At 40.6% G+C, this 26,954-nt stretch overlaps 1 protein-coding gene across 1 annotated transcript in view; it reads left to right on the top strand.

Moving 5' to 3' along the window:
- Positions 1 to 26,954, top strand: part of Cdk5 (Cyclin-dependent kinase 5) — a 104,902-nt gene that overhangs the window by 37,643 nt on the left and 40,305 nt on the right. Inside the window, exons 5-6 of the mRNA XM_067137653.2 lie at positions 20,917 to 21,004; positions 24,805 to 24,976. Of these exons, the coding sequence (XP_066993754.1) occupies positions 20,917 to 21,004; positions 24,805 to 24,976 (260 nt within the window). The remainder of the gene's footprint in view (positions 1 to 20,916; positions 21,005 to 24,804; positions 24,977 to 26,954) is intronic.

Below are 26,954 nucleotides of genomic sequence, written 5' to 3'. Positions count from 1 at the left end.
AAAGAATTATTGTCGTCGAGATAGATACCAAACCAATGCCCACCACAATAGTTCTGGTCTATATGCCTACTACTTCCACGGATGATGAGGAAATTGAAAGAATATATGAAGAGATAGAAGATCTATACAATATGTACAAGGTGACTAGAATCTAATTGTGATGGGAGACTGGAATGCAGTGGTAGGCCTAGGAAGAGAAGGTAGTACAGTAGAATTCAGATTGGGACAAAGGAACGAATGAGGAAGTTGGCTGGTTGAATTCTGCACTGATCATAATTTAGTCCTTGCCAATACTTGATTCAAACACCACAACCAACGGCTGTATATGTGGACAAGACCTGGAGATACTGGGAGGTATCAAATAGATTTCATTATGATTAGGGAGAAATTCAGAAAGCAGGTGTTGGATTGCAAAACTTTCCGAGGAGCAGATGTGGACTCTGACCAGAACTTGTTGGTCATGAAATGCCATCTGAAGTTGAAGAAATTGGAGAATTAAAGGAGATAAGATCTGGAAAAGTTGAAAGAAAAGAGTGCGAGGGATTGTTTCAAAGAACATGTTGCACAAGGACTAAGTGAAAAGGCTGAAGGAAACACTATAGAGGAGGAGTGGATAGTCATGAAAAATGAAGTCAGTAGGGCTGCTGAAGAAATATTAGGAAGGAAGAAAAGATCAGCTAAGAATCAATGGACAGCTCAGGAGATACTAGACCTGATTGATGAACGACGAAAATACAAGAATGCTAGAAATGAAGAAGGTAGAAAAGAATACAGGTGATTAAAGAATGAAGTGGATAGAAAGTGCAAGGTAGCTAAGGAAGAATGGCTGAAGGAGAAGTGCAAGGATGTCGAAGGTTGTATGGTCCTAGGAAAGGTAGATGTTGCATACAGGAAAATCAAGGAAACCTTTGGAGAAAGGAAATCTAGGTGTATGAATATTAAGAGCTCAGATGGAAAGACACTTCTAGGGAAAGACAACAAAGCAGAAAGGTGGCAGGAACATATCCAACAGTTGTATCAAGGTAAAGATGTAGATTTAGTTCTGGAATAAGAAGAGGCTGATGAAATGGGAGACCCAATTTTGAGGTCAGAGTTTGACAGAGCTGTGAGAGACCTAAATAGGAACAAGGCACCTGGAATTGATGACATTCTCTCTGAATTACTGACTGCCTTAGGAGAAACCAGCAAGGCAAGGTTATTCCATTTAGTGTGTAAGATGTATGAGACTGGAGAAGTCCCATCCGATTTTTGGCAGAATGTTGTTAAACGTATTCCCAAGAAAGCCTGTGCTGACAAGCGTGAAAATTACCGAACCATTAATTTAGTATCTCATGCCTACAAAATTTTAACATGTATTATTTACTGAAGAATGGAAAGACAAGTTGAGTTGGGAGAAGATCAGTTTGGCTTCAGAAGAAATTCCTGGTTGCCAGAGTTTCACCCCCGTGTGCTAGGTGGGGCTCATCAGTTGGTACCTAGCACACCTACGAAGACGCATGACTAGTGCATACCGTGGAGGCTACTGTATAGGCTACTTGGAGCCACTGGCAGTGCCAATGCACTATGAGAGACTTTGTTTCATTACCAAAAATTGATGCCTACTTGGTCATCAAATGATATAAATGTTGATTCCCATAGGGAATCTGAAACATTTGTCCCAAATGAGTAAATTTATAATACCAATAAAAAAATATAAATGGTCCGTTATTGGACATTATAAATTTTCCAGCTAACTCATTCCTGGTTGCCAGTGTTTCACCCCCGTGTGCTAGGTTAGGCTCATCAGTTGGTACCTAGGACATCTATCCAATAACGGACCATTTATATTGGTATTATAAATTTACTCATTTGGGACAAATGTTTCAGATTCCCTGTGGGAATCACATTTATATCATCTGATGGCCAAGCAGGCATCAATTTTTGTAATGAGACAAAGTCTCTCATAGTGCATTGGCACTGCCAGTGGCTCTAAGTAGCCTACGCAGTGGCCTCCACGGTATGCACTAGCCATGCGTCTTGGTAGGTGTGCTAGGTACCAACTGATGAGCCCAACCTAGCACACGGAGGTGAAGCGCTGGCAACCAGGAATGAGTTAGCTGGAAAATTTATAATGTCCAATAATGGACCATTTATATTGTTATTATAAATTTACTCATTCGGGACCAATGTTTCAGATTCTCTATGGGAATCAACATTTATATCTTCAGAAGAAATGTAGGAACACGTGAAGCAATCGTGACTTTACGTCTCATCTTAGAGCATCTAATTAAAAAGGATAAGCCCACATACACGGCGTTCGTAGATCTAGAAAAGGCATTCGATAATGTTGATTGGGCCAAGCTATTTAAGATTCTGAAGGTCATTGGGATCAGATTCCGAGAAAGAAGAATTATCTACAATTAGTATAAAAATCAGTCTGCAGTGATAAGAATCGAGGGCTTTTAAAAAGAAGCAGTAATCCAGAAAGGAGTGAGGCAAGGTTGCAGTTTGTCCCCCCTTCTTTTAGTGTTTAAATAGAACAGGCAGTAAAGGAAATCAAAGAGGAATTTTGAAAGGGAATCGCAATCCAAGGAGAGGAAATCAAAACCTTGAGATTTGCCGATGATATTGTTATTTTGTCTGAGACTGCAGAAGATCTCGAAGTTGCCGAATGGTGTGGACGAAGTCTTGGGTAAAGAGTACAAGATGAAAATAAATAAGTCCAAAACAAAAGTAATGGAGTGCAGTCGAATGAAGGCACGCGATGCAGGAAATATTAGATTATTAAATGAAGTCTTAAAGCAAGTAATGATTATTGTTAGTTGGGTAGTAAAATGATTAATGATGGCAGAAGTAAGGAGGACATAAAATTCTGACTAGCCCAAGCAGAGAAGAGCTTTCTTAAGAAATTTGCTCACTGCAAACATTGATATAGGAATTAGAAAGATGTTTCTGAAGACTTTCATCTGGAGTGTGGCATTGTATGGAAGTAAAACATGGACGGTAACTAGCTCAGAAAGAAAGAGAATAGAAGCTTTTGAAATGTGGTGTTACAGAAGAATGCTGAAGGTGAGATGGATAGATCGAGTCACAAATGAGGAGATACTGAATCGAATTGGTGAGAGGAGATCAATTTGGCTAAATTTGATGAGAAGAAGAAATAGAATGATAGGAGACATATTAAGACACCCAGGACTTGTTCAGTTGGTTTTTGAAGGAAATGTAGGCGGTAAGAATGGTAGGGGTAGACCGAGGTATGAATATGACAAGCAGATTAGAGGAGATGTAGGATGCAATAGTTACATAGAAATGAAAAGGTTAGCACAGGATAGGATGGCTTGGAGAGCTGCATCAAACCAGTCTATGGACTGGTGACTTAACACAACACTATACAATTTCTTGTACACATCTGCCATCAAGTTGCACTCTGATTTATCATAATAGTACCAGATATGCCAAAAGTATTAATATAGGTCATAAGCCTTTCAATTTGTCAAACAACAATGTAACATATCTTTGCTGCTGGGACAAAACCTCCTATGTGAAATATTTTAGCTTAGAACTTTGGCTGGTAAGGTTCTGTCATCTAAGGTTCAATATTGTGTGAATATCATCAAGGCATTCTCGCTCTTCATAATGTATGTGCTGCGGGTCAGTATATCTCCAAAATCATTATCACATAGGAGGTTTTGTCCTGGCAACAAGATATAGTATTCTATGTGTTATGTACGTGTTAAAAAGACTGAGAAGCTTGTATGTTATATTAACTGAATCAACACCAAAAAAAAATAATAGCTTATGTTTTAACAAAAAAAAAATAGTAATCACAATATGCTATTGTATCTGAGCTTTGATCTGGCATTGCACTCACAACTGAATACTTTGAAATCTGATCTTGGCAAGTAAGTATGTACACTTGAAAAACGGAAAGTGAGCGACCTCTGGAAGGTATGGTTGCCCGCAACACATGTAGGTGGGAAGATATGACATGCAACATGACCTCGTGGAGTTGCATTCTATTTCATCGTTATGTCCTGTGACCGTATAAAGACTTGTTACTTTTCTTGGCATGGGACATAATATATCTGCCCAGTGGCCACAATACTCATAATGTATGCAGCAGATTTTGTCTGTTGGTCGTGTTATAGTTGTTACATACTTCTGAACATACATACTCTTGTCAACCAAGGCGGTAGCTACGCGTGCTAAATCGTGAGTTCTTCCGCTTGCCTCACATGTCCAGAGTTCGAGTCTTGGTTGGGAATAATATTTTTATGTTTTCCTACACTGACTCATATGGTGAGTCATGTAACTTCCTTTGTTTTATTATGCCATTATTGACAGTGAGTAGGCTTATTTGTGATCCTCGAAAGGGCCATTGGGTAATCCTCTCGGTAAGAGGACCCCTCACAGCTGTTGCGCACGACCTCTTCCAGGCGTGCGACCATAGAATCGATTAGAGCAGAAGCGTTGTTATCACCTGCCACCTCATTTCAAGCTGCACTTGTAATATCTCAGTGTGGTTGTTGTATTTGGCAGTTGATTGGGCCAGATCTCCACCATTACTTTCTTTGTTTTGGTCCACATGTTCTCAGTGGGATTCATGTCTGCACCACAAAAAGGCAAGTTGATAAGCTTGATATGACCGTGCCTTATGAACCATTCCTGAACTAATAGGGATGTGTAGATTGGAGACAGTGCCTGCTGAAATTGTATGTCAGTGGTGGGGGGATAAAGCACCCGTACAGAAGGGACCATAATATTCTCTATTGCCCAGCAGCGACACATTGCTTGATTCTGTAAAATATGCCTATTCCGCATGAGCTGATCCAACCCCAACATGCAACAGATACTCAGCCTGAGCACCAGTGCTAAGCCATGTATGCTGTATTGTGTCATATGCTGATAGGACGAAATGTGCATACTGGCCCATCACTTTCTCAGGAAAACGTGCTGCCAGTAGAGAATAGACATTCGACTAATTATATAGCCAGTTGTCTTTGGCAAATGCAAGTCTGTATATCATCAGTGGGCTGTATATCATCAGTGAGCTTTTGTTTCTTAGCCACTCACCAGGATTGTAACTTTGCCTAGTTCAGGTGTTTAAAGACCGCCCTCGAACTGAACAATTATAAGTGGATTTTTTAAACTGGTATTTTATAGTGTTCTCTGTGTTAAATGTGTGCTCAACAGACTGAGATAGGATTGTGTACCTGTGAACTTGAATGCGAGAGATAGTGGGTCCTGCTGGCGGCAGCCCTGAAGATGGTTTTCCGTGGTTTCTCCTGGGGCTGTACCTTAATTAAAACCATGGCTGCCTCTTTTCCACTACTACCCCTATCCCATCGTCGCCATAAGACCTATCTGAGTTGGTGCAACATAAAGCACGTTGTTAAAAAAGAAAAGACAGGCTGAAAAGCTTGCAAATTGTATTAACTGTGTGAACGCTTAAAGAGAATTACTTCATTCTTAACAAACAAACAAATACAAATCACAGTACCCTTGTCGGTGTATCTACGCTTTGATCTAGCATTGCACTTGTGAACAAGCACTTTGATAACTAATCTTGCCAAGTAAATATGTACTCTTGCCGACGCAGAAAGCGAGCGTCCCCTGGAAGGTATTGTTGCCTGTAACACGTGCAGGTGTGAGGACAACATGGCCTTGCAGAGTTATGTTCTATAGCGTTGCAATGTCTAGGGGCTGCCTGGTCGAGGCGGTAAAGGCGTGCTCGGTTCGCCCGGAACGATGTGGGTTCATATCCCCGTCCGGAAGTCGTAAAATTTAAGAAACAAGATTTCCACTTCTGAAGGTGCACATGGCCCTGAGCTTCTCTCAGCCTACACCAAAAATGAGTTCCAGGTTATTCTTCGGAGTAAAGGCGGCCGGGCGTAGAGCTAACCACTCCACCCCATCAAGTGCCGAGGTTACGGATAGTGGAAGCCTTTACTTTCCACCCTTCCAAGAGCCTTCATGGCCTCTATGGAGATGGCTTTGCTTTGCTATCGTTGCAATGTCTTGTGGCTGTTTAAAGACTTGTTATGTCTCTTGGCCTGAGATGTAATACATCTGTCCAGTTGCCACATTAGTTGCAATGTATGCACTATATTTTGTCCGGCAGTCAGGTTACAGTTCTGTGTCATATGCCTAAAGAGTGAAACACACAGACCAGCCTATCGTTTGCCAGTGAAAATATGCTCTCGGCAGAGAAAATATTTGACTAATTATGTAGCAAGTTGTCTTTGCTAAACGCAAGACACTATATATTTTGCTCATCAGTGAGCTTTTGTTTCTTAGCTGCTTACTAGGATTGTACAACTAGCTCGTTTAGGCATCTCAAGGCGGTCCTCGAGCTGCTGGGAAAATGTGCTGCCTGATATAGTTGCATGACATTCATGAACAGGGTTGAGTGGGCCTCGGTGATCAAGGTATCTTCCTCTTCCTGGTTCAGGGCCCACCGCAAACCAAGCCAGCATTTTGGCGTATATTTCCCGATTATAAAAAATACACTCTTACTCTGTGGTATGCTATAGCTTTGTCCAGCCTCTTTTGCCATTAAATTTATTTGTTCAATGAGAGCAACTTCCCACTTGCAGATATGAGGTCCTTGGTTTGCCATAGTTTTTAGTAGAATGATCCACCATGTGTAATAAGAATGGTGGGGGCAAATCGCTGTTGCTGTCGGCAAAGTGGGGAAAGAAACATCCCAGGTCCATTCGAACCAGTAATTTTTCCACTGTGAACCTGAGTTCGTTTCCACTGGGCTACGGCAATTTACAAACAGGCATGCATGTCACACCTATTAGTTTTGCTCGTATTTAAGGCCGTTCATAAACTGTGTTATCTGTGTGACTCATTGGCTGAATGGTAAGTGTTGAGGCCTTCGGTTCAGAGTATCCCGGGTTCGATTCCTGGCTGGGTCAGGGATTTTAATTGCCTTTGATTAATTCTTCTGGCCCAGGGACTGGGTGTTTGATTTCGTCCCAACACTTTCCTCTTCATATTCAGACAATACACTACACTACCAACCACCACAGAAATAAGCAATAGTGATTACATCCCTCCATATAGGTTGGCGTCAGTAAGGACATTCAGCCGTAAAACAGGGCCAAATCCACATGTGCGACACCATTTGCACCCAATCCCCACAGGTGTGGGAAAAGCGGTATAAAAAGAAGAAAGAAGAAGAATAAACTGTGTTATCTAATTGCTTTCCTTACTCGTAGATACTCCAGCTATGATGGGAAATTCTATATGAGTAATGTTTTGTTGCCTCTGAATATGGAACTAGGAACTAAAATAGCATGATTTCATATGATAATGCTTGTCATTGTACAGTTGGAGTTAGTATTTTTCAGCGCACCCACTTTGTGTCAACAAGTGTACCTGTTACCTGCTTTAGTTACATTTAATCGAGCTACTACAACAAGTGCAACTTTCTGTAATACTGTATTAGGTATATCTGTAATTACCATTGGAACATTTTCATCAGGTCCAGTAATTTTATTTTTCTGACCCAAAGGACGAATAAAATTACACATCTCACTTCATTCTGTCCTGTTAGACATAGTCCTTAATCTCAATGCAAGTTCTCGCATTGACCTCTCACTAGAGAATCATGATGTCCTCTTATAATGTTCTGCTTCTCTTCCTCGTTTAGCTGTTTATCATTGTCAGATGAATCTTCATCTTCCTCATACTCCATCTCTTCTACTATTGTATCATCTGAGTTGAAATCCTTGCTTTCTACCTCTCTCTGCCCTATCCTTTTATTTACACTACCTAGGGTCTGGCATATTATTACCTTGTTCTTCCTCACATGATGTCTCAGGTTATTGACCCTCTGAGTTAACTACTTGTACCTCTTGTTCCACACCTTCCTATTCAGATACAGTGGGGGTTCTACTTTGGGCATCTGTTTTGCTATTTTGCTTCTATGCTTTTATACAATGTCAAAATTGATTCGACTAACTTAAACATACAATTCAAGAGCCTTGACACTGGGTCTTGTACATTGAAAAACTCACTTCAGTGGTTTGTGGTCTGTTACTACTGTGAAATATCATCCTGATAAATAAATATGGATGGAAATATTTCATACCAAAATCTATAGCTAGTGCCTCTCACTCTGTTGTGCTATAATTTTTCTCTGCCCTGTTCAGCATTCTGCTCACATAGGCTACTGGCAGATCTTTTCCTACCTGTCCTTGTTAAGATGGCACCTAGTGCCTCACCACTAGCATCTGTAGTTAAAAGGAATGGGTTTTTGAAGTCTGGGTATTGCAACACTGGCTTCTCTATGAGCTTCTATTTTAATTCCTGGAATTTTAATTCCTGACTTTCAGTCCACTATCTTACTGTAATTTGGAATGAAACTACGGTTGTATCCCAATAGCCCTAAAAATCTCTTTAATTGCCTCATGTTCGACGACTGCAGAAAATCTACTGTCTGAACTTTGCTTTCTTCAGGCTGAACACCATTTTCTGTAATCACATATCGTAAGAAAGTCACTTCGTAAAAACTCTCATTTATCTGGTCCTAATTTATGGTCATTACTGAACTTCCAAACATTATTATGTTATCAAGAAAACATATGTGTTTAATTGCTTCTGACCTTGCCAAAACTGCTTTCATAAGATGGATAATAGTTTCTGGGGTGTTCTTCAACCCCATTGGCATTTGCACCTACTCATAATGTCTATCTAATGCAGAAAATGCAGTTTTCTCTTTGTTGTAAGGTTTCAACAACATCTGATGGTAACTACTAGTTAGGTACAATTTGGTGAAGTATTTTGCCTTTCCAAGGGCATTTACCAACTCGATTGGATATCCAGTCCCGATTGTTATCTCATTTTACTTACAGAAATTAACCATTAATCCATACTTTTGTTTGAGGTACTAATAGAATTGAAGAATAAATTATCTCAACCTCTAGCATTTTATTGATTTGCTTCCTTATTTCTTCTCTTTGTGCTTCCAGCAATCTATATTATCTTACATTAAGTGATGGTTGATCAGCTGAAGTCAAGGTAGCACGTTGCAATACATCAGTTTGTGTTAGCTTAATCCCCCCTCTAAGTGGAACACATTGCAATAGGCAGAACAGATCATATACATTTTTCTTGTGGTCTTGATGTCATGTGATTTACCTGTAACTGTTTCCTTCCTCTTTTTAAGACCGTGATTTTACAACTCTTTCCATGACATTAATAATTAAACTTAAGTTGTAATGGTCCATCTTTTCAATACTATATTATGCAATGTTTAAATTACATTTCTAATCTAGGAACTAGTTTCGGCCTTGGCCGGCCATCCTCAGCCTCAATGCAAAACTGTACAAACACACACAAATGACGTAGGTTATCTTTGTTCTGTTGGAAAGGATCTAAGCCACAGGTCTAGCACTACTGCCATCACACTGTTGAGAGCGTGCAAGTCGTCTGTTGTGGATCAAGTCAGTTTTGTTCTGTACTTAACATCTCTTCAACACGTACTGCATGTACATAACACAATTTATAGGTTGAAAGTCGATTTTGATTACAGTGTGATCGTGAAAATTCAATATTCAATAATAATAGTAGTAGTAGTAGTAGTAATGTGGGCATCTTCATCACAACGCAAATTAACTGGACCTTCTTGGCCACGTGTTGTTGTTTGAGTCATCAGTCCATAGACTGGTTTGATGCAGCTCTCCATGTCACCCTATCTTGTGCTAACCTTTTCATTTCTACGTAGCTATTGCATCCTACATCTGCTCTAATCTGTTTGTCATATTCATACCTTGGTCTACCCCTACCATTCTTGCCACCTACACTTCCTTCAAAAACCAACTGAACAAGTCCTGGGTGTCGTAAGATGTGTCCTATCATTCTATCTCTTCTTCTCGTCAAATTTAGCCAAATCGATCTCCTCTCACCAATTCGATTCAGTATCTCTTCATTCGTGATTCGATCTATCCATCTCACCTTCAGCATTCTTCTGTAACACCACATTTCAAAAGCTTCTATTCTCTTTCTTTCTGAGCTAGTTATCGTCCATGTTTCACTTCCATACAATGCCACGCTCCACACAAAAGTCTTCAAAAACATCTTTCTAATTCCGATATCAATGTTTGAAGTGAGCAAATTTCTTTTCTTAAGAAAGCTCTTCCTTGCTTGTGCTAGTCTGCATTTTATGTCCTCCTTACTTCTGCCATCGTTGGTTATTTTACTACCCAAATAACAATATTCATCTACTTCCTTTAAGACTTCGTTTCCTAATCTAATATTCCCTACATCACCTGCCTTCGTTCGACTGCACTCCATTACTTTTGTTTTGGACTTATTTATTTTCATCTTGTACTCCTTACCTAAGATTTCATCCATACCATTCAGCAACTTCTCGAGATCTTCTGCAGTTTCAGATAAAATAACAATATCGTCGGCAAATCTCAAGGTTTTGATTTCCTCTCCTTGGACTGTGATTCCCTTTCCAAATTTCTCTTTGATTTCCTTTACTGCCTGTTCTATGTAAACATTGAAAAGGAGAGGGGACAAACTGCAGCCTTGCCTCACTCCTTTCTGGATTGCTGCTTCTTTTTCAAAGCCCTCGATTCTTATCACTGCAGACTGATTTTTATACAGGTTGTAGATAATTCTTCGCTCTCGGTATCTGATCCCTATCATCTTCAGAATCATAAATAGCCTGGTCCAATCAACATTATCGAATGCCTTTTCTAGATCTACGAATGCCATGTACGTGGGCTTGTCCTTCTTGATTCGATCCTCTAAGATCAGACGCAAAGTCAGGATTGCTTCACGTGTTCCTACATTTCTTCTGAAGCCAAATTGATCTTCCCCCACCTCAGCTTCAACTTGTTTTTCCATTCTTCTGTAAATAATACGTGTTAAAATTTTGCAGGCATGAGATACTAAACTAATAGTGCGGTAGTTTTCACACCTGTCAGCACCGGCTTTCTTGGGAATAGGTATAACAACATTCTGCTCAAAATCGGATGGGACTTCTCCTGTCTCATACATCTTGCACACTAAATGAAATAACCTTACCATGCTGGTTTCTCCTAAGGCAGTCAGTAATTCAGAGGGAATATCATCAATTCCAGGTGCCTTGTTCCTATTTAGGTCACTCACAGCTCTGTCAAACTCTGACCTCAAAATTGGGTCTCCCATTTCATCAGCATCAACAGCCTCTTCATGTTCCAAAACGAAATTATCTACATCGTTACCTTGATACAACTGTTGGATATGCTCCTGCCATCTTTCTGCTTTGTCTTCTTTCCCTAGAAGTGGCTTTCCATCTGAGCTCTTAATATTCATGCACCTAGATTTCCTTTCTCCAAAGGTTTCCTTGATTTTCCTGTATGCAGCATCTACCTTTCCCAGGACCATACAGCCTTCGACATCCTTGCACTTCTCCTTCAGCCATTCTTCCTTAGCTACCTTGCACTTTCTATCCACTTGATTCTTTAATCGCCTGTATTCTTTTCTGCCCTGTTCATTTCTAGCATTCTTGTAGTTTCGTCGTTCATCAATCAGGTCTAGTATCTCCTGAGTTATCCACTGATTCTTAGTTGATCTTTTCTTCCTTCCTAACATTTCTTCAGCAGCCCTACTGACTTCATTTTTCATGACTCTCCACTCTTCCTCTACTGTGTTTCCTTCGGCCTTTTCATTTAGTCCTTGTGCAACATGTTCCTTGAAACAATCCATCACACTCTTTTCTTTCAACTTGTCTAGATCCCATCTTTTTGTATTCTTTCCTTTCTTCAATTTCTTCAATTTCAGATGGCATTTCATGACCAACAAGTTGTGGTCAGAGTCCACGTCTGCTCCTGGGAAAGTTTTGCAATCCAACACCAGGTTTCTGAATCTCTGCCTAATCATAATGAAGTCTATTTGATACCTTCCAGTGTCTCCAGGTCTCGTCCACGTATACAGCCGTCGTTTGTGGTGTTTGAACCAAGTATTGGCGAGGACTAAATTATGGTCAGTGCAGAATTCAACCAGCCGACTTCCTCTTTCGTTCCTTTGTCCCAATCCAAATTCTCCTACTGTGCTACCTTCTCTTCCTTGGCCTACCACTGCGTTCCAGTCTCCCATCACAATTAGATTCTCGTCACCTTTGACATATTGTATTAAATCTTCTATCTCCTCATATATTCTTTCAATTTCTTCTTCATCCGCTGAACTAGTAGGCATATAGACCTGCACTATTGTGGTGGGCATTGGTTTGGTGTCTATCTTGGCGACAATAATTCTTTCACTATGCTGGTCGTAGTAGCTTATCCGCTGCCCTATTTTCTTATTCATTATTAAACCAACTCCTGCATTACCCCTGTTTGATTTCGTGTTGATAATTCGGTAATCGCCTGACCAAAAATCCTGTTCTTCCTGCCAACGTACTTCACTTATACCAACTACATCTAACTTTAGCCTATCCATCTCCCTTTTCAGATTCTCTAACCTACCACAACGATTCAAACTTCTAACATTCCACGCTCCGACTCGCAGAATGTCAGTATCCATCTTCCTGATGATCGCCCCCTCTCGTGTAGTCCCCACCCGGAGATCCGAATGGGGGACTAGTTTACCTCCGGAATATTTTACCCGGGAGGAAGCCATCATCAGTACATCATTCATACAGAGCGAGCTGCATGTCCTCGGGAGGTGGTTACGGCTGTAGTTTCCCGTTGCTTTCAGCCGTGTAGCAGTATCAACACAGCTAAGCCATGTTGAGTAATATTACAAGGCCGTATCAGTCAATCATCTAGACTGCCGCCCTTGCAACTACCGAAAGGCTGCTACCCCCCTTTTGATGAACCATTCGTTAGTCTGGTCTCTCAACAGATACCCATCCGGTATGGTTGCACCTGCGGCTCGGCTATCTGCATCATTGGGACACGCAAGCCTCCCCACCGCGGCAAGATCACATGGTTCGCAGAGGATTATTATTATTATTATTATTATTATTATTATTATTATTATTATTATTATTATTATTATTATTATTATTATTATTATTTTACATTTGACTTTACGTCGCACTGACTCAGAGAGGTTTTATGGCGACGAAGGGATAGGAGTGGGAAGGAAGCGGCCGAGGCCTTAACTAAGGTACAGCCCCAGCATTTGCCTACTGTGAAAATAGGAAACCATGGAAAGGACTGCAGACAGTGGGGTTTGAACCCACTATCTCCCGGATGCAAGCTCACAGCCGCCTGCCGTAACCGCACGGCCAACTCGTCCGTTCCTTTTCATAACACTCCGACACACAAATAGTGCTCTGGATGCCATTACTCTGCACCACCCATTCTTCACGGCAACAGGCGGGCTGTAACAGTTAAATAGTCTGAAGTGTGATTCGAACTTCGTAAGGTCAACACAGTAAATATCTTATTCGAAAGGTTGCGGTTCCAATCAAGAAAACGGGCAATAACAGACTCCATCGTTCTGACTAAACGACAAGAAGTATTCTAAGTTGTCTCATTTTCACACCCAACGCGGTTCCCCACTTTCTTTCATCGATACCCTCATTATTGGATATTTCTTCTGATTACTGTCAACAGAGAATGGTTCCCCAGGTATCCTTTTTTAATTTGTTTTACGTCACACGGACGTCTTATGGCGACGATGGTACAGGGAAGGGCCAGAAGTAGGTAAAAGGCGACCGTGGTATTAATTTAGGTACAGCCACAGCATTTGCCTGGTGTGACGATGGAAACCATGGAAAACCATCTTCAGGGCTGCCGACAGTAAAGTTCGAACCCACTATCTCCTAAATGCAAGTTCACAGTTGCGCGCCTCTAACCGCACGGCCAACTCGCTCGGTCTTCCTAGGTGTACTTCCTCTTAAAACAAAAATCCCCACCGCAACTATACTAGAATTTTCCTGGAGCAAGTATGGAATAATCTGAAGAAACCACACTCAGGATAATCGCCACAGCTCGGGATCGAACCAATGAACATAGTCCGCGTTTTACGTTGGTAATATAAGCCACGAGGATTACCGCACCATTAAAATATTTAGACAGTTCCTTTTTTCTTTCGAGACAATAATTAGAGCACAGTTAAGTCATCAGTCCAGGTGCTGACTGGACCCCCTCAAAGCGGTTATTGGGATTTAGAGAATGCCCAAATACTCCAGACAGCACTATAATGAGGAATAAAACCTTGCTGATTTGCTCAGACGGTAGAAGCGCTGGCCTTTTGAGCCCAGCATGGCGGGTTCGATCGCGGCTCATTCCATAGGAATTTCAAGGTGTTCAAATACGCCAGCCTCGTTCAGTAGATATACTGACACGTAAAAGAATACCTGCAGGGCAAAATTCTGGCACCTCTGCGTCTCCAAAAACCGTAAATATAGTTAGTGAGACGTACAGTTTATTATTATTATTATTATTATTATTATTATTATTATTATTATTATTATTATTATTATTATTATTGAGACCTACTAGGTACGGCGAGAGAGAGCTTCCGTGGTTCAGGCGGCAGCTTCTCACTGCTGGGTTTCGTGGTTCAAATCCCGGTCACTCCATGTGAGATTTGTGCTGGACAAAGCGGAGGCGGGACGCAGATTTCTCCTAGTATTCCCGTTTTCCCTGTCATATTTCATTCCAGCAACACTCTCCAAAATCATTTCATCTCTTGTGTCAGTCACTTAACCATTGCCCCAGAAGAATGCGACAGGCTTCGGTAGCGGGCCCAATTCATTCCATTCCTGACCCAGTCGAATGACTGGAAAGAGGCTGTGGATTATTATTATTATTATTATTATTATTATTATTATTATTATTATTATTATTATTATTTGTGAGGCATAATACTGTAGGTACGGCGAGAAGTGACGTAGCTTGCCACACCTTTCCCACTTCAGCATCGACGACCCTATGACTAACTCCATTCGTAGCAATCACAGACACTAACTGTACCTCTCATACTTCAAGCAGCTTCTACACTATCACGACTATAAGAAAAACAGACGGAGACATCAGTGAAAACTACATATTAATTTAGATCATGCCAGAAGACAAGTGCAGATTAATTGTATTGTATGAGGACATGGCTAAAAGGTAAATGTTAAACACCTTTTTAGTTTAAGGAATGGTGGCAGAAATCACCAGCTAAGGAGCTAAGGAATATCACAAGACTCTTTTGTTTTGCTGTACCACTGAATTTCTAAGAAATGTAAGCAAGCCATTTCTATAGAGTCGTTTAATGTGGAATGCGACGTAAAATGATTTTACGATCCTTGATAATAGCAGAGCTGGTGGGTATTGCAGTTCGCCCACCCGCCGATCGTGAACACTTCGTAACTTACAGTTTATAACAATAGGAAGCCGTTACTACTGAAAAATACTTCTCCAGTACTTCATTTCCACCGGGCCATCCTAAACTAAGCATACGTGATTTAAAACAGCAAAAATATCACTTTGTAACATCATTTCATTTGAACACTAGTAAATTCCACAACTATACGACAGAACCGTATTTTCTTATTTTTTAAAAGCTGAACGAGGTGGTAGTGTTATACTCTGAAGTAACAGGAATTTTAACGGAATTACTGATTGTTTCTTTTCGACAGTGTTGCTCTCAAGCACAATTCTCTGATTTCTGTACACAACGTAAATACATGTTTGTCAACACATCAGTGCATTCAGCAAGTCCATCTGGTGTAAGAAATATCATCTGAAAATGTTTCCTTGAAAATGTAATCGACTGCCAATTAAAGGGTTAAACAACATGAAATACATCGCCTCTTAACACTACGCAGAAGTCCGGCTCCATGGCTAAATGGTTAGTGTGCTGGCCTTTGGTCCAAGGGGTCCCGGGTTTGATTCCCGGCCGGTCTTGGCCACATAATTCTTATTAAAAAAAAATATATATATATATATATATATATAAGTTTGCCTACCAGCTTCCCCTGCAGCCTATTTCTATGTAAATTATAAGGAAACCAGTCTTGGGAAATATTTGTTCACTCGGAACTGATGTAGCCGATATGGATAGGTATTTCCTGGCTAAAACATACAAAGTGGGATATCGGCTCTCATTCCAGCGCCCAGTATTCTAGAGGATTGAGGTACAACGTTATGGCTTCTGGTTTTCGCTGCTACTACAGCATCATATGGTGGCCATACCGAAAATATATCGATGATGATGTTGGTGTGCATTGCTCACTGGCTGAAGTATGTGATACTCAACTTGATGTATTGGTCAGTAGAGCCATATACTCTGTCATCAAATACTCCATTGTGCTTGTCGCACGATGTGCATCTGTGAATGACAACGTTTTGAACCAAGGGTTGAGAATGGTTGCAGTGGCAAATAGGAAATTGGTTTCAGGGTCACCTAGCTTTATAGTTAGATTCCCGCAAATAACTTTTGAATTATTGCTGCACTGCCTCTGTTTTCCAGCCTCCCCTTGACAGTCCCAAACAGTTGCCTGTTTGTTCAAAAGAACTAAAATACGTCAGCAGAAATATGTCTTGGATGATCTGACACTTAAAAACACATACTATCACCGAAGGGAAATTGTCACAAAGAACACCCCCGGCCCGTTGTGCATCGCAAGAAGCTATGCTGTCGACAACAATTGCGAGGTATCCAGGTAGGTGTTCATCGTATCTACAGTTACTAAAAAATTATACAGGGTTATTCAGCTATGATGACCACCTCAAATAACTCGTGACCCATTTGAGATATTGACATTCTGTTTTACTTTTGTTTATGGTATTAAAGGGTTCATAGTTGAATGTGCAGTACTTTTCCAGGTTGTCAGTATCTACCGAATAATGCTAATAACGTTGCTTTTAAAATAGACCTACCCTATTTTCTACACCCAGGCTTAAACTTACCATCATTACAAAATCAGTGCTGTGATTATATTGAAAATCAGACAAGTACTTCTCGAGAAAGTAGAATAGCTTCAGACATGCTTCGTTTGCCAGCCGTAGGCTGTCGTGTTCAATTGAATCACAAACTACTATAGTCGGTCAAGAGATGCGCTACGTATGACACATCCTGTTGACGCGCAGTTTTCCTTTACCGTCTGATAACTAGCCGTTTGCTCAGTTCTGCACATAAATACTCCATAACTTGTATGAATTAACACCTTTCATCTTGTCATAGGTGACAGGTAAAGAAAAAAAATCAAATATGTGACATAGCCTGACATGACATTATACCATACAGGACTGAGTCAGCTGGCTGCGCGGAATGTGCTATGTAGTTCTCTTTAAAATAATCCCACGTCCACGACTTACGTTGCGTAAAACTACTCACAGTTACACAGTCATATGCCAAAGTACCTAATTATGAAGCGGATTCTATATAACATTGTAAGGAATTGAGTCTAATAGCATTACCATTGCTTTCGTCATGCAGACTTTCGTTTCCTACTGTTGGCACAAAAATTTCTTCCTTTCTAACTTTTTCATTGAAATCACTCAAAATCATTTTGACATAATGTTTGGGTAATTTATTCCACAGTTGTAACAAATCCTCATAAAAGAAGTCTTTAAGCGTGATCATCCTCGTCGTTTGTGGGGGCATGGCAGTTCACCAGTGATATGTTACACCATTTAGAATGTACCCTCAAAGAGCATAATCTTTCATTCACATGTTCAAAGGACAGCACTGACGATACTAGTGAATTTTGGACACAAAATGCAGTACCAAATTCATGGGGTCCAGTTTCTTTACCACTCTTAAAAAGCATATACTTCTCCATGTCCTATATACCATTTTATTACCTAATCTAGTCTCTTGAATTGCAGCAATTCCCACTCTATACTTCTCCAGCTGTTGACTGAGGGTTTTGAAGGATCCAGGTTTATACAGGGTTCTTACATTCCACGTTCCTATTCGTAAAGCTGATTTCCATTGCAGGATCATCATATTTTGATATTCATTCTTATTCATCCGAGGCAAATGTGAGATATTTGTAACAGCCTTTTTTTTTTTTTTTTTTTTTTTAACGTAATAGACCCGTTAACCTTATGTGCAACCCCCAACCTGGAGGACCAGATACTTTTCTGTCGGGGTTGCTATACGTTAGCCAAGTAGTGCCAGTTTTAAGGCGCCAGGTATTCGTCCTCACCCCTTCTATTAGAATAGGATTTGCTGGTTATAATGTGCAGCCGGTGGTCCGTCAGCCAAATATTTCTCGAGTTTTAGCAGGTACACTTACTCGACATTGTTGCACCACTCAAGGTTCTCAACCAGCCGGTGCTTGGGATACCCATTCAGGTCTTTAATGGAGTGGTTTCCCGTTCCCTTCCCCTTCTTCATCCTATGCCATCTAGTGGCTCTTCTGTCTTTAGAAGCAGTTTCTCACTCCAAGGGCAAGAGAGTGGCCTTCCTTCTACCCGCTCATCCATCGTCCTAGGAGGCCGTTGGCATTTGGTAGAAGGGGGTCTCCTTATACTGGGAGACACTCAGTCCCTGCATTCGTTAGCTGCCTTTATATAATACACACATATAATACATATATACTATATATACAACCGTTGCCCCCTCTGTACCACGGGGAGGTGTATGTCAGGATTTCACAGTCATTGAAACTGATACCAAAAGGCATTTCCCAGTTTCTCTAGCTTTTTAGAGAGGCATAGTATATTACAATGTATTTCTCCATATTACCATATAAATACGTTGTAATTATGTCCCATTGAATTGTGGCACAAAATTATATCAAGATGCGAAACATAGTATGTATATTACAAGGTATTTCTCCATATTCTCCATATTACCGTATAAATAATTATGTCACATTAAACAGTGACACAAAATGATATCAAGATGCGAACCATAGTATATCACAAGGTATTTCTCCATGTTGGGAAATGGTACATAAAAATATAAAGTCTGGGATGGGTTTAAAGCAGTTGTTGTGGAAGTGGAATGTGAAAAGTTAGAAATGGTTGTGCGAGGAAGGAGAAATTGAAGGAACTTGCTAGGAAATTGAATGTAACAGACAAGTCAGCTAAGGATACTTAACAGTCATATAAATTTTAGTGAAAAATGGAAGGGTATGTATAGATGCGTTAAGGTAGAAACAGGTTCCAAGAAGGACATTCCAGGAATCATTAATGAACAAGGGGAGTGTATATGCGAGGATTTACATAAGGTAGAAGTATCCAGCCAGCAGTATGTAAACATTGTTGGTTACAAGGATAATGTCCAGGTAGAGGAACTGACTAATACTAAAAAAGTATTGAAATTTACCTACCATAACATAACCAAGACATTTACAATAAGAAACAAAAGTTGAAAACTAGAAAAGCAGCTGGAATTGATAAGATTTCTGGGGATATATAAGGGGCAGTGAAATTAAAACCGAACACCTGCCATAACACACATTCCGCACGAAAGGTGGCAACACTGTTGTTACGTATCGATTCTGCCATCGCCATGTTAGGAGAACTGCATAGTGACAACTCACGGGTGCACGCAGTTGTTGGGTTATGTCTTTGTTGTTGTGCAGACTGGTCTAGTATGTGTGTCCAACTAGAAATGGAGACGAGCAAAGAAGATCAGAGAAGTGTGGTTTGTTTTGTGGTGGCTGAGTGTTCTGGAGTACGCGAAACTCATCATCGCATGTCTGCTGTGTATGGTGAACATTGCATGTCCATGGCGAGTGTACACAAGTGGCATAGGTGATTCCGAGAAGGGCGCACATCACTGCAAGACGATGCGCTCCCAGGACAGGCCCATTGAGCCATTACTCCTGATGTGATAGGGCGGGTTGATGGCCTTATCCGGGAAAACCAATGAATCACGGAGGAAGAAATTCGTGTTCGTGTCAGCATTAGCCATGGCTCTGTGCATGCCATTATCAAAGATCACTTGCATTTCCACAAAATTTACGCGCAGTGGGTTTCTGGTTTAACTGAGCAATAGATTGAGAGAATGGCGTCATGTCTGAATATCTGCAGCAGTACCCTGAGGAAGAGTATGCTTTTCTGACTTGTATCATCACAGGGGACAAAACGTGGTGCCACCATTTCGAGCCCGAGAGCAAACTGCAAAGCCAACAATGGAAACATCACAATTCTTCCCTGCCAAAGAAATGCAAAGTTGTTCTCACAAGTTCCGATAAAGTCATGATGACCTTCTTCTGTGACTGCAGGGCCCCTCTGCTTGTCAACTTTCTCTGGTACGGAACCACAATCAGTGTGCAGCGCTATGAAGACAGTTTGCAGAAACTGCGATGTGCCATAAAGTCAAAACGCCCTGGAATGCTCTTGGACAGAGTCATCCTGTTGCATGATAATGCTCGCCCCCATACTTCCAATGTGCTGAAGGCTACGCTTCAGTAATTTGGTTGGGAAACACTTCAGCATCCTCCATAGAGGCCAGATCTTTCACCTTGTGATTTTCACAGTTTTGGTGATCTGAAGAAAGACATTCGTGGACGTCTGTTTCATTCGGACAAGGAAATGCAAGAGTGGGTGTGGTTGTGGATCCGTCAGCGACCTTCTACAAACCTTGATCGTCTTGTCTCCCAGTGAGATACATATATTAATACTTTTGGTAATTACTTTTGAATAAAACCATTCCATGGTCACGTTGTAGCGGGTGTTCAGTTTTCATTTGACTACCTCTTATACTAATGGCAATGGGTTGGTATATAGTACCATAGCTGAGAAAGCATTCTTTCTGATTGTATTAGACATGTTTGCAAAATTACTAACTGGTTTGGTAGAAATACTTCTTACGTAGTGACTGGACTTCTTACTCTTTCCTAACCTTCTATGAATCAGGTCTTTTTGTTGTGGTGGTGGTGGTGGTGGTGGTGGTGGTGGTGGTGGTGGTGGTGGTGGTGGTGGTTGATAATTGTGTAATTTAGACAGTGCTGATGAATGCTCCATGTATAAGTCATTAAATGTTAGTATGATTGTGTATGACTAATTATTTTGTAATTTGTTTATCCAGGTATCAGTTGTTGAGGGGTCTAGCATTCTGTCATAGTCACAATGTACTTCATCGTGATCTGAAGCCTCAGAACTTACTCATCAACAAGGTAACAAGCTTTATAATTTGGTGTAATAGTCTATTTCTACAGAATATGGAAACTAAATTTCTTTGTTTTGATAACGTATATCATACAAGGAATGTGTGCAAAGTGCTTGACAAATATTGGTTTAATACTTGATAAGATGAGAAGCTCAGCTGTAAACAGTGTTTAGTGTACCTACTAATTTTGGTTACTCATCATCATTTACCAGTTGTGATGTAGAAGCACTTGCCACTTCTTTCTGTCAAAGTATAGTTTCTGGTCTTCTATGTCCTTCCACTTGACATTCCTCTTGCTGACCTCCGATTTCACTGTGTGTATTCGATTCCTTAACCTCCATACTGGCCTTTCTCCTTTCACTTGTCTGTCAAAGTAATTTCTTGCTGTTCTCGTTCTGTCCATCTTTATAACATGTCCAAACTATACCCTGCATCTACCTGAAAGCTCGGTAACAGGTATTTTGATGCCAGACACCTTCCTGTTTTCTTCATTTCTAATCTTGTCTTTCCTTGTCTTTTACTTCATTGTTCTGATGAATTTAAATTTTAGCTACTCATAGCAATAATTATACATGCTTATGATTTGCCAATATCCCGTATTCGGGAGATAGTGGGTTCGAACCCTGCTGTCAGTAGCCCTGAAAATGGTTTTCAATGGTTTCCCATTTTCACACCAGGCAGATGCTGGGGCTGTACCTTAATTAAGACCACGGCCGCTTCCTTCCCACTCTTAGCCCTTTCTTGTCCCATTGTTGCCATAAGACCTATCTGTGTCGGTGCGACGTAAAGCAACTTGTAAAAAAAAAAAAAAAAAGTTTATAATTCTGATAAAGAAATCGTGTAAGCTTGAATGTATAGTCGGTCAAAAGAAAATAAGAGTGAGCCCATGGTACTGTATGTTCCCCTCATTTAATAATTTATCAGAATTAATTTTAATTATTATCAAAATATAATTCATCTACCATGTAGATACAAACGCTGTTGATATCCACAAGCTGAATAGCTCAGATGGTGGAGCATTGGCTTTCTGAGCTCAAGTTGCTGGTATTTGAAGGTGCTCAAATATGCCAGCCTCACATTGGCAGATTCACTAGCATGTAAATAGAACTACTGTAATTATTATTATTATTATTATTATTATTATTATTATTATTATTATTATTATTATTATTATTATTATTATTATCCAAAACAAAAATTATATCTATAGGTTTAGTTATTTTTTAGAAAAGCATTCTTGCAAGGAACTTATGAAATACCATGTGCTCATTCATTTTCTGAGCAACTGTACATGGCACTAAGTACAACAAATAAATGGATGATTCATTTATACAGTTGAGAGTTGAGTGATAGACGCTGATTCAGCCTCTCACCATATACAGTATATTGCACGATCAAAGTCTGGTATAGCCCGCCTCTTGGCCATGATCATTAAGTCGTTAAGTCTGTATGGTCTGACACCTTGGTTAGCCAGTTCGAGTCCCATTGGTGGAAAAAGTTTTCACTATCAGAATATTGGCCTGCGGAGCAGGAGAGTTCGTGGTATGTAATTTGTAATCACTAGATTGCGTTCCAAAATTCTGGATTCAATTCCAAACCGTTCTGCAGTGTTCATGTGGAGTGAGGCCATATGATGCTGGTGATTAGTCCATCAGATGAAGACGTTAAGCCATGAGCAGATCCCTTGGTGTTATTTGACAAGGGTAGGCTGTATGCCGGCACCTGATTTCACCCTCTCCATAGCTGTTTATCTTTTCACACCCAGATGCGTAGGTCGCCCACGGAGCATCAAATAGAAAGACTTGCATGAAGCAAACTGAACCAGTTTTCTGACACTCCTGGCACTAATAGCCATATGCTAAACGAACAAATAAATATCTAGCAAAGTGAACAAAAATACACCCCCCTCTCTCTCGCTCTCTCCCTCCTAATAGAGGTTTGCATATTAATTCCATTATTTAATTTTTTGGCCATTTCCAAAAGTTTTTAAATCATTTTATGAGTAAATTTTGTTTGGCAGTATTGATATCAACCTTTGTTCCTTGTGGCATTAGTCACAGCTGTCTGCTGTAAAGTAGCAACCTGATGATGAACTTCTGAAACTCTGGATGGGTTAGCTCTACTAATTTAATCATAGCACATGCTCATTTATATGAAACTATTATTCAGTAGTGATGACAAGATCTTTATTTGAAAATCTTTCAAATGTATGGAGACGCTCTTATCTCGTGTTAAACTGGAGGTTGTCGTGATGGCACCGATGCCGGGAATCGAACCAAGATATATTAAGTCCCATAGCATATATTAAGTTAAGGAGATTAGAATTGAACTAGTGGATCCCCAGTACAGGAGACCACTAGGAATGTATAAACGAAAGGATAAAGAGTTTTCTTACAAGAAGAATTATGGTTATTAATTGTGTAAAATGTGCTACTTTATATTTGAAACATTTAGAATTGGATATGTGAAATTACTTGTTCTTCAAGTCCTGCTACGGAAGGCTTATGAGTAACTTGTTATTGAGTTGTAATCTTATCTATGTAAACTGACCAAGGGTTGAGTAAATGAACAGTGGCTAGCTACAAGCACAAATCCAGCATTCAGAATAATTAGCATTGGGAGAGACAAGGAAAGAATACATGACTCATGGAAGGATGGAGCATCGGAAAATCTCCACTTCATGGCAAAACATTCCACTCAGTGAGAGATATGAGTTAGGCTGAGTGAGACAGAGAATAAGTGGTTCTGAGATTGACCACTATAGCACCACCTACTGGAGAGGGATCCCAGTTGGGGGTAGACTAGTACTAGGGTGGGAGTTCCCCCTCTCACTAGTTAGCAAGGGCCAGACCAGGATATATATACAAGCTGCATAGGCTTAAGGGATATCTTTTAGTCTTGGACAGGAGAACGCTCTACGTAGGTCAAGAACGTCGGTAGTAAGACTGGAGGTGCTTACATCCAGAATGAGAGAGAGGAGTAGGACATAGCCGCGTTAGAAGTGATATTGGAAAGACTTAGTCTCTCAGACAGTAGTGGGAGATGCGGACTTAGGCTTAGAGACAAGCTAGAGGGCAACTCTCAGGTTTTCAACATAGACTCTACCCAGGTCGGAAGTCAGTATTCTAAAAGCTTCCGGAGCAGGCACATCACTGAAGTATGCTGTAAATAGACATTGTAAATATGTACGGTAGTTGGGAAGTCAGAGTTGAATTCAAATATATATCATATTAAATGGGACTCAGTACTTCATTTAATGGTTCAGGGCACCCAACCCACAGATTCTCCAAGCCGCTCGGGAGAACAAATCGTCCAGAACATCTCGGGACAAGGTGAGTCACGACAAGGTATCTTGATCATGACTTGCATACTGATAGCACTTCATCATCTTCTTCTTCTTCTTCTTCTTCTTCTTCTACCACTTTTCCCACATTGGTTGGGTCATGGGTGCGAACTATGCTGCACATTTGTATCTGGCTTGGGTTTACAGCTGGTTGCCCTTCCTGACAACCACCCTCTGTCGAGGGATGTATTCACTATTGCATGTTTCTGTGGTGGTTAGTGTGATATGTTGTGATTTACACAAACACCGGTCCCCAAACCGTGAGAAATAACCATACACAGTTTAAATCTCTGACCTGGCCAGGAATCAAACCCAGGACTTTCTAAACCAAAGGCAAGTACACTGACCAGTCAAGGAACCGGGCATACTGCTAGCACTATAGTGTGAATAATATTGATTTAGGCATGTATCAAGAGAGAAATATTTGTGAAGCACTATGGCTCATTTAGAAATTTTTGTTACAGAATGGTGAGCTGAAATTGGCAGATTTTGGTTTGGCCCGAGCATTTGGTATACCTGTGAAATGCTATTCAGCCGAAGTTGTAACACTATGGTACCGTCCACCTGATGTGTTATTTGGAGCCAAGCTGTATACTACTTCTATTGATATGTGGTCAGCTGGTTGCATATTTGCAGGTATGCACTGATTGAGCTTAGGGGTATGACTTTAAGACATTGTTTGTATCCACAAAATTGCAGCACAGTCAAGAAAGAAAGTAATTTTTCTTCATTATTTACCAGTTATAGAATAGGTTTGTTTGTAAGTAAACATCAAGACAGTACCTTTATTATAAATTAGTTGAATGTAAAGTAGTTCAATATAGAGCTAGGGTTGGCAGTCTAGATGCTTCAGTGATATACTGAGAACTTCTCAGTATCTACGATCTACGATTTAAACAATAATAGCAATCCAGCATAATTGTTTTGAAAAGTCAATTATTGTAACTATAAAAGAGCTCTAAACAAGGAAATTGAGATGTACATATTAAAATAAATTAGACTGCAGACAGCTGCAAAAATATGAAAGTTTACGATCACTTAGTGTGAACGTAATGTTTTTCAATATTATTTATTTTGAGTAACTGGTAACACTAAGTTGAATATACAATTCCAAATGTTCCATTAGTTAACCTAGTTCTGTACTTATTTTTAATGAAGTTCATTCTTGCAAATAAGAATTCACAAAGGACCTTGAAACAAACAAGGCCTTCAAATGAAGTGCAATGTCAGTCAGTAAAAGATACATCTCTTGCACAATCACTGACCATTATTTCAGTATTTCTTAGTTTCTCCAATGCTATATGAGGAATTGATTAATCTTTTCTGGAAACCCTTCTCTCCCTAAAGCTCACGAACTACTTAATTTGTCTCATACCGGGCGAGTTGGCCATGTGCGTAGAGGCGCGCGGCTGTGAGCTTGCATCCGGGAGATAGTAGGTTCGAATCCCACTATCGGCAGCCCTGAAAATGGTTTTCCGTGGTTTCCCATTTTCACACCAGGCAAATGCTGGGGCTGTACCTTAATTAAGGCCACGGCCGCTTCCTTCCAATTCCTAGGCCTTTCCTATCCCATCGTCGCCATAAGACCTATCTGTGTCGGCGCGACGTAAAGCCCCTAGCAAAAAAAAAAAAAAAATTGTCTCATGACCTACTGTCAGATTGCAGGTGACGTGTTGTCGGTCCCTCTGCTCGCACTTGCCATCTGCAACATAGATGCTACTGCTGGGCTTGCAAACTTGCTACTGCAAGCTATTAACTGAGTCAACAAATGGGCTCTGCAACACGGTTTTTTGTTTCACAGTGGCAAAAACCTCCATTGTACACTTCTATTGATATTGTCTTGTGTGTCCTGACCCAGAGCTCTACTTGGGAAACTGTGTGCTATCAGTCCCACCTGCAGGTTTCTGGGACTCAATTTTGATAAGAGACTAGGCTGGCCCCACATCCATCAGTTCCACCTTTACGAGAAAGACAGCAGCAGATACTCCTCAAGTATGCTGCCAAAATTCTTGAAATGCTGCAACATCCAGGCTATCAGTGCCTCTTTGATACCCAATACCACCAGGGGTATGGAAACAGACTGAATGCCACACGGCCAGTTGGGATTTGAACTGATAGCTCGTGTCATGAGTTGGATGTGACTATCGGCGGTTGTCTTGAGTGGACTTACAGTGAGGTACCTCCATGATTAGCTCTGCGAACATATATATGGGTAGATCTACTCTGTTGACCTAAGGTGAACGCAGATGCCTCCATTCTTTGGAGGTATTTCCATGACTTCGTTCATCAGTATCTGTCCTTGGGACTTGTCTTCACAGATGGTTCTAAGATAGGAAAGAATGTTGAATGATCATTCATTTTCAGTAATGTCAGTACCAAGATCTCGCTTCCTAGTGTTTGTAGCATACTTTACACTGCAGGCTCTTTGTCATCTTAAAAGCTCTGCAGTTTGCACTGAGGCATGAATAAGGCCACTTTCTCATATGTACAGACTCATTAAGTTCTCTGCAGTCTGTTGATACATGATTCGTGGTACAACAGATTCATGACATGGCCAGTTTGTGCGAAGCTGGCACCCAAATCACCTGTGCGTGGCTTCCTAGGGGTTATGGGC

Source organism: Anabrus simplex, chromosome 1 (assembly GCF_040414725.1).
Source record: "Anabrus simplex isolate iqAnaSimp1 chromosome 1, ASM4041472v1, whole genome shotgun sequence".
Classification (NCBI taxonomy): domain Eukaryota; kingdom Metazoa; phylum Arthropoda; class Insecta; order Orthoptera; family Tettigoniidae; genus Anabrus; species Anabrus simplex.
Note: the sequence above shows the minus strand (reverse complement) of the source record. Positions and strands in the feature narration are given on the sequence as shown.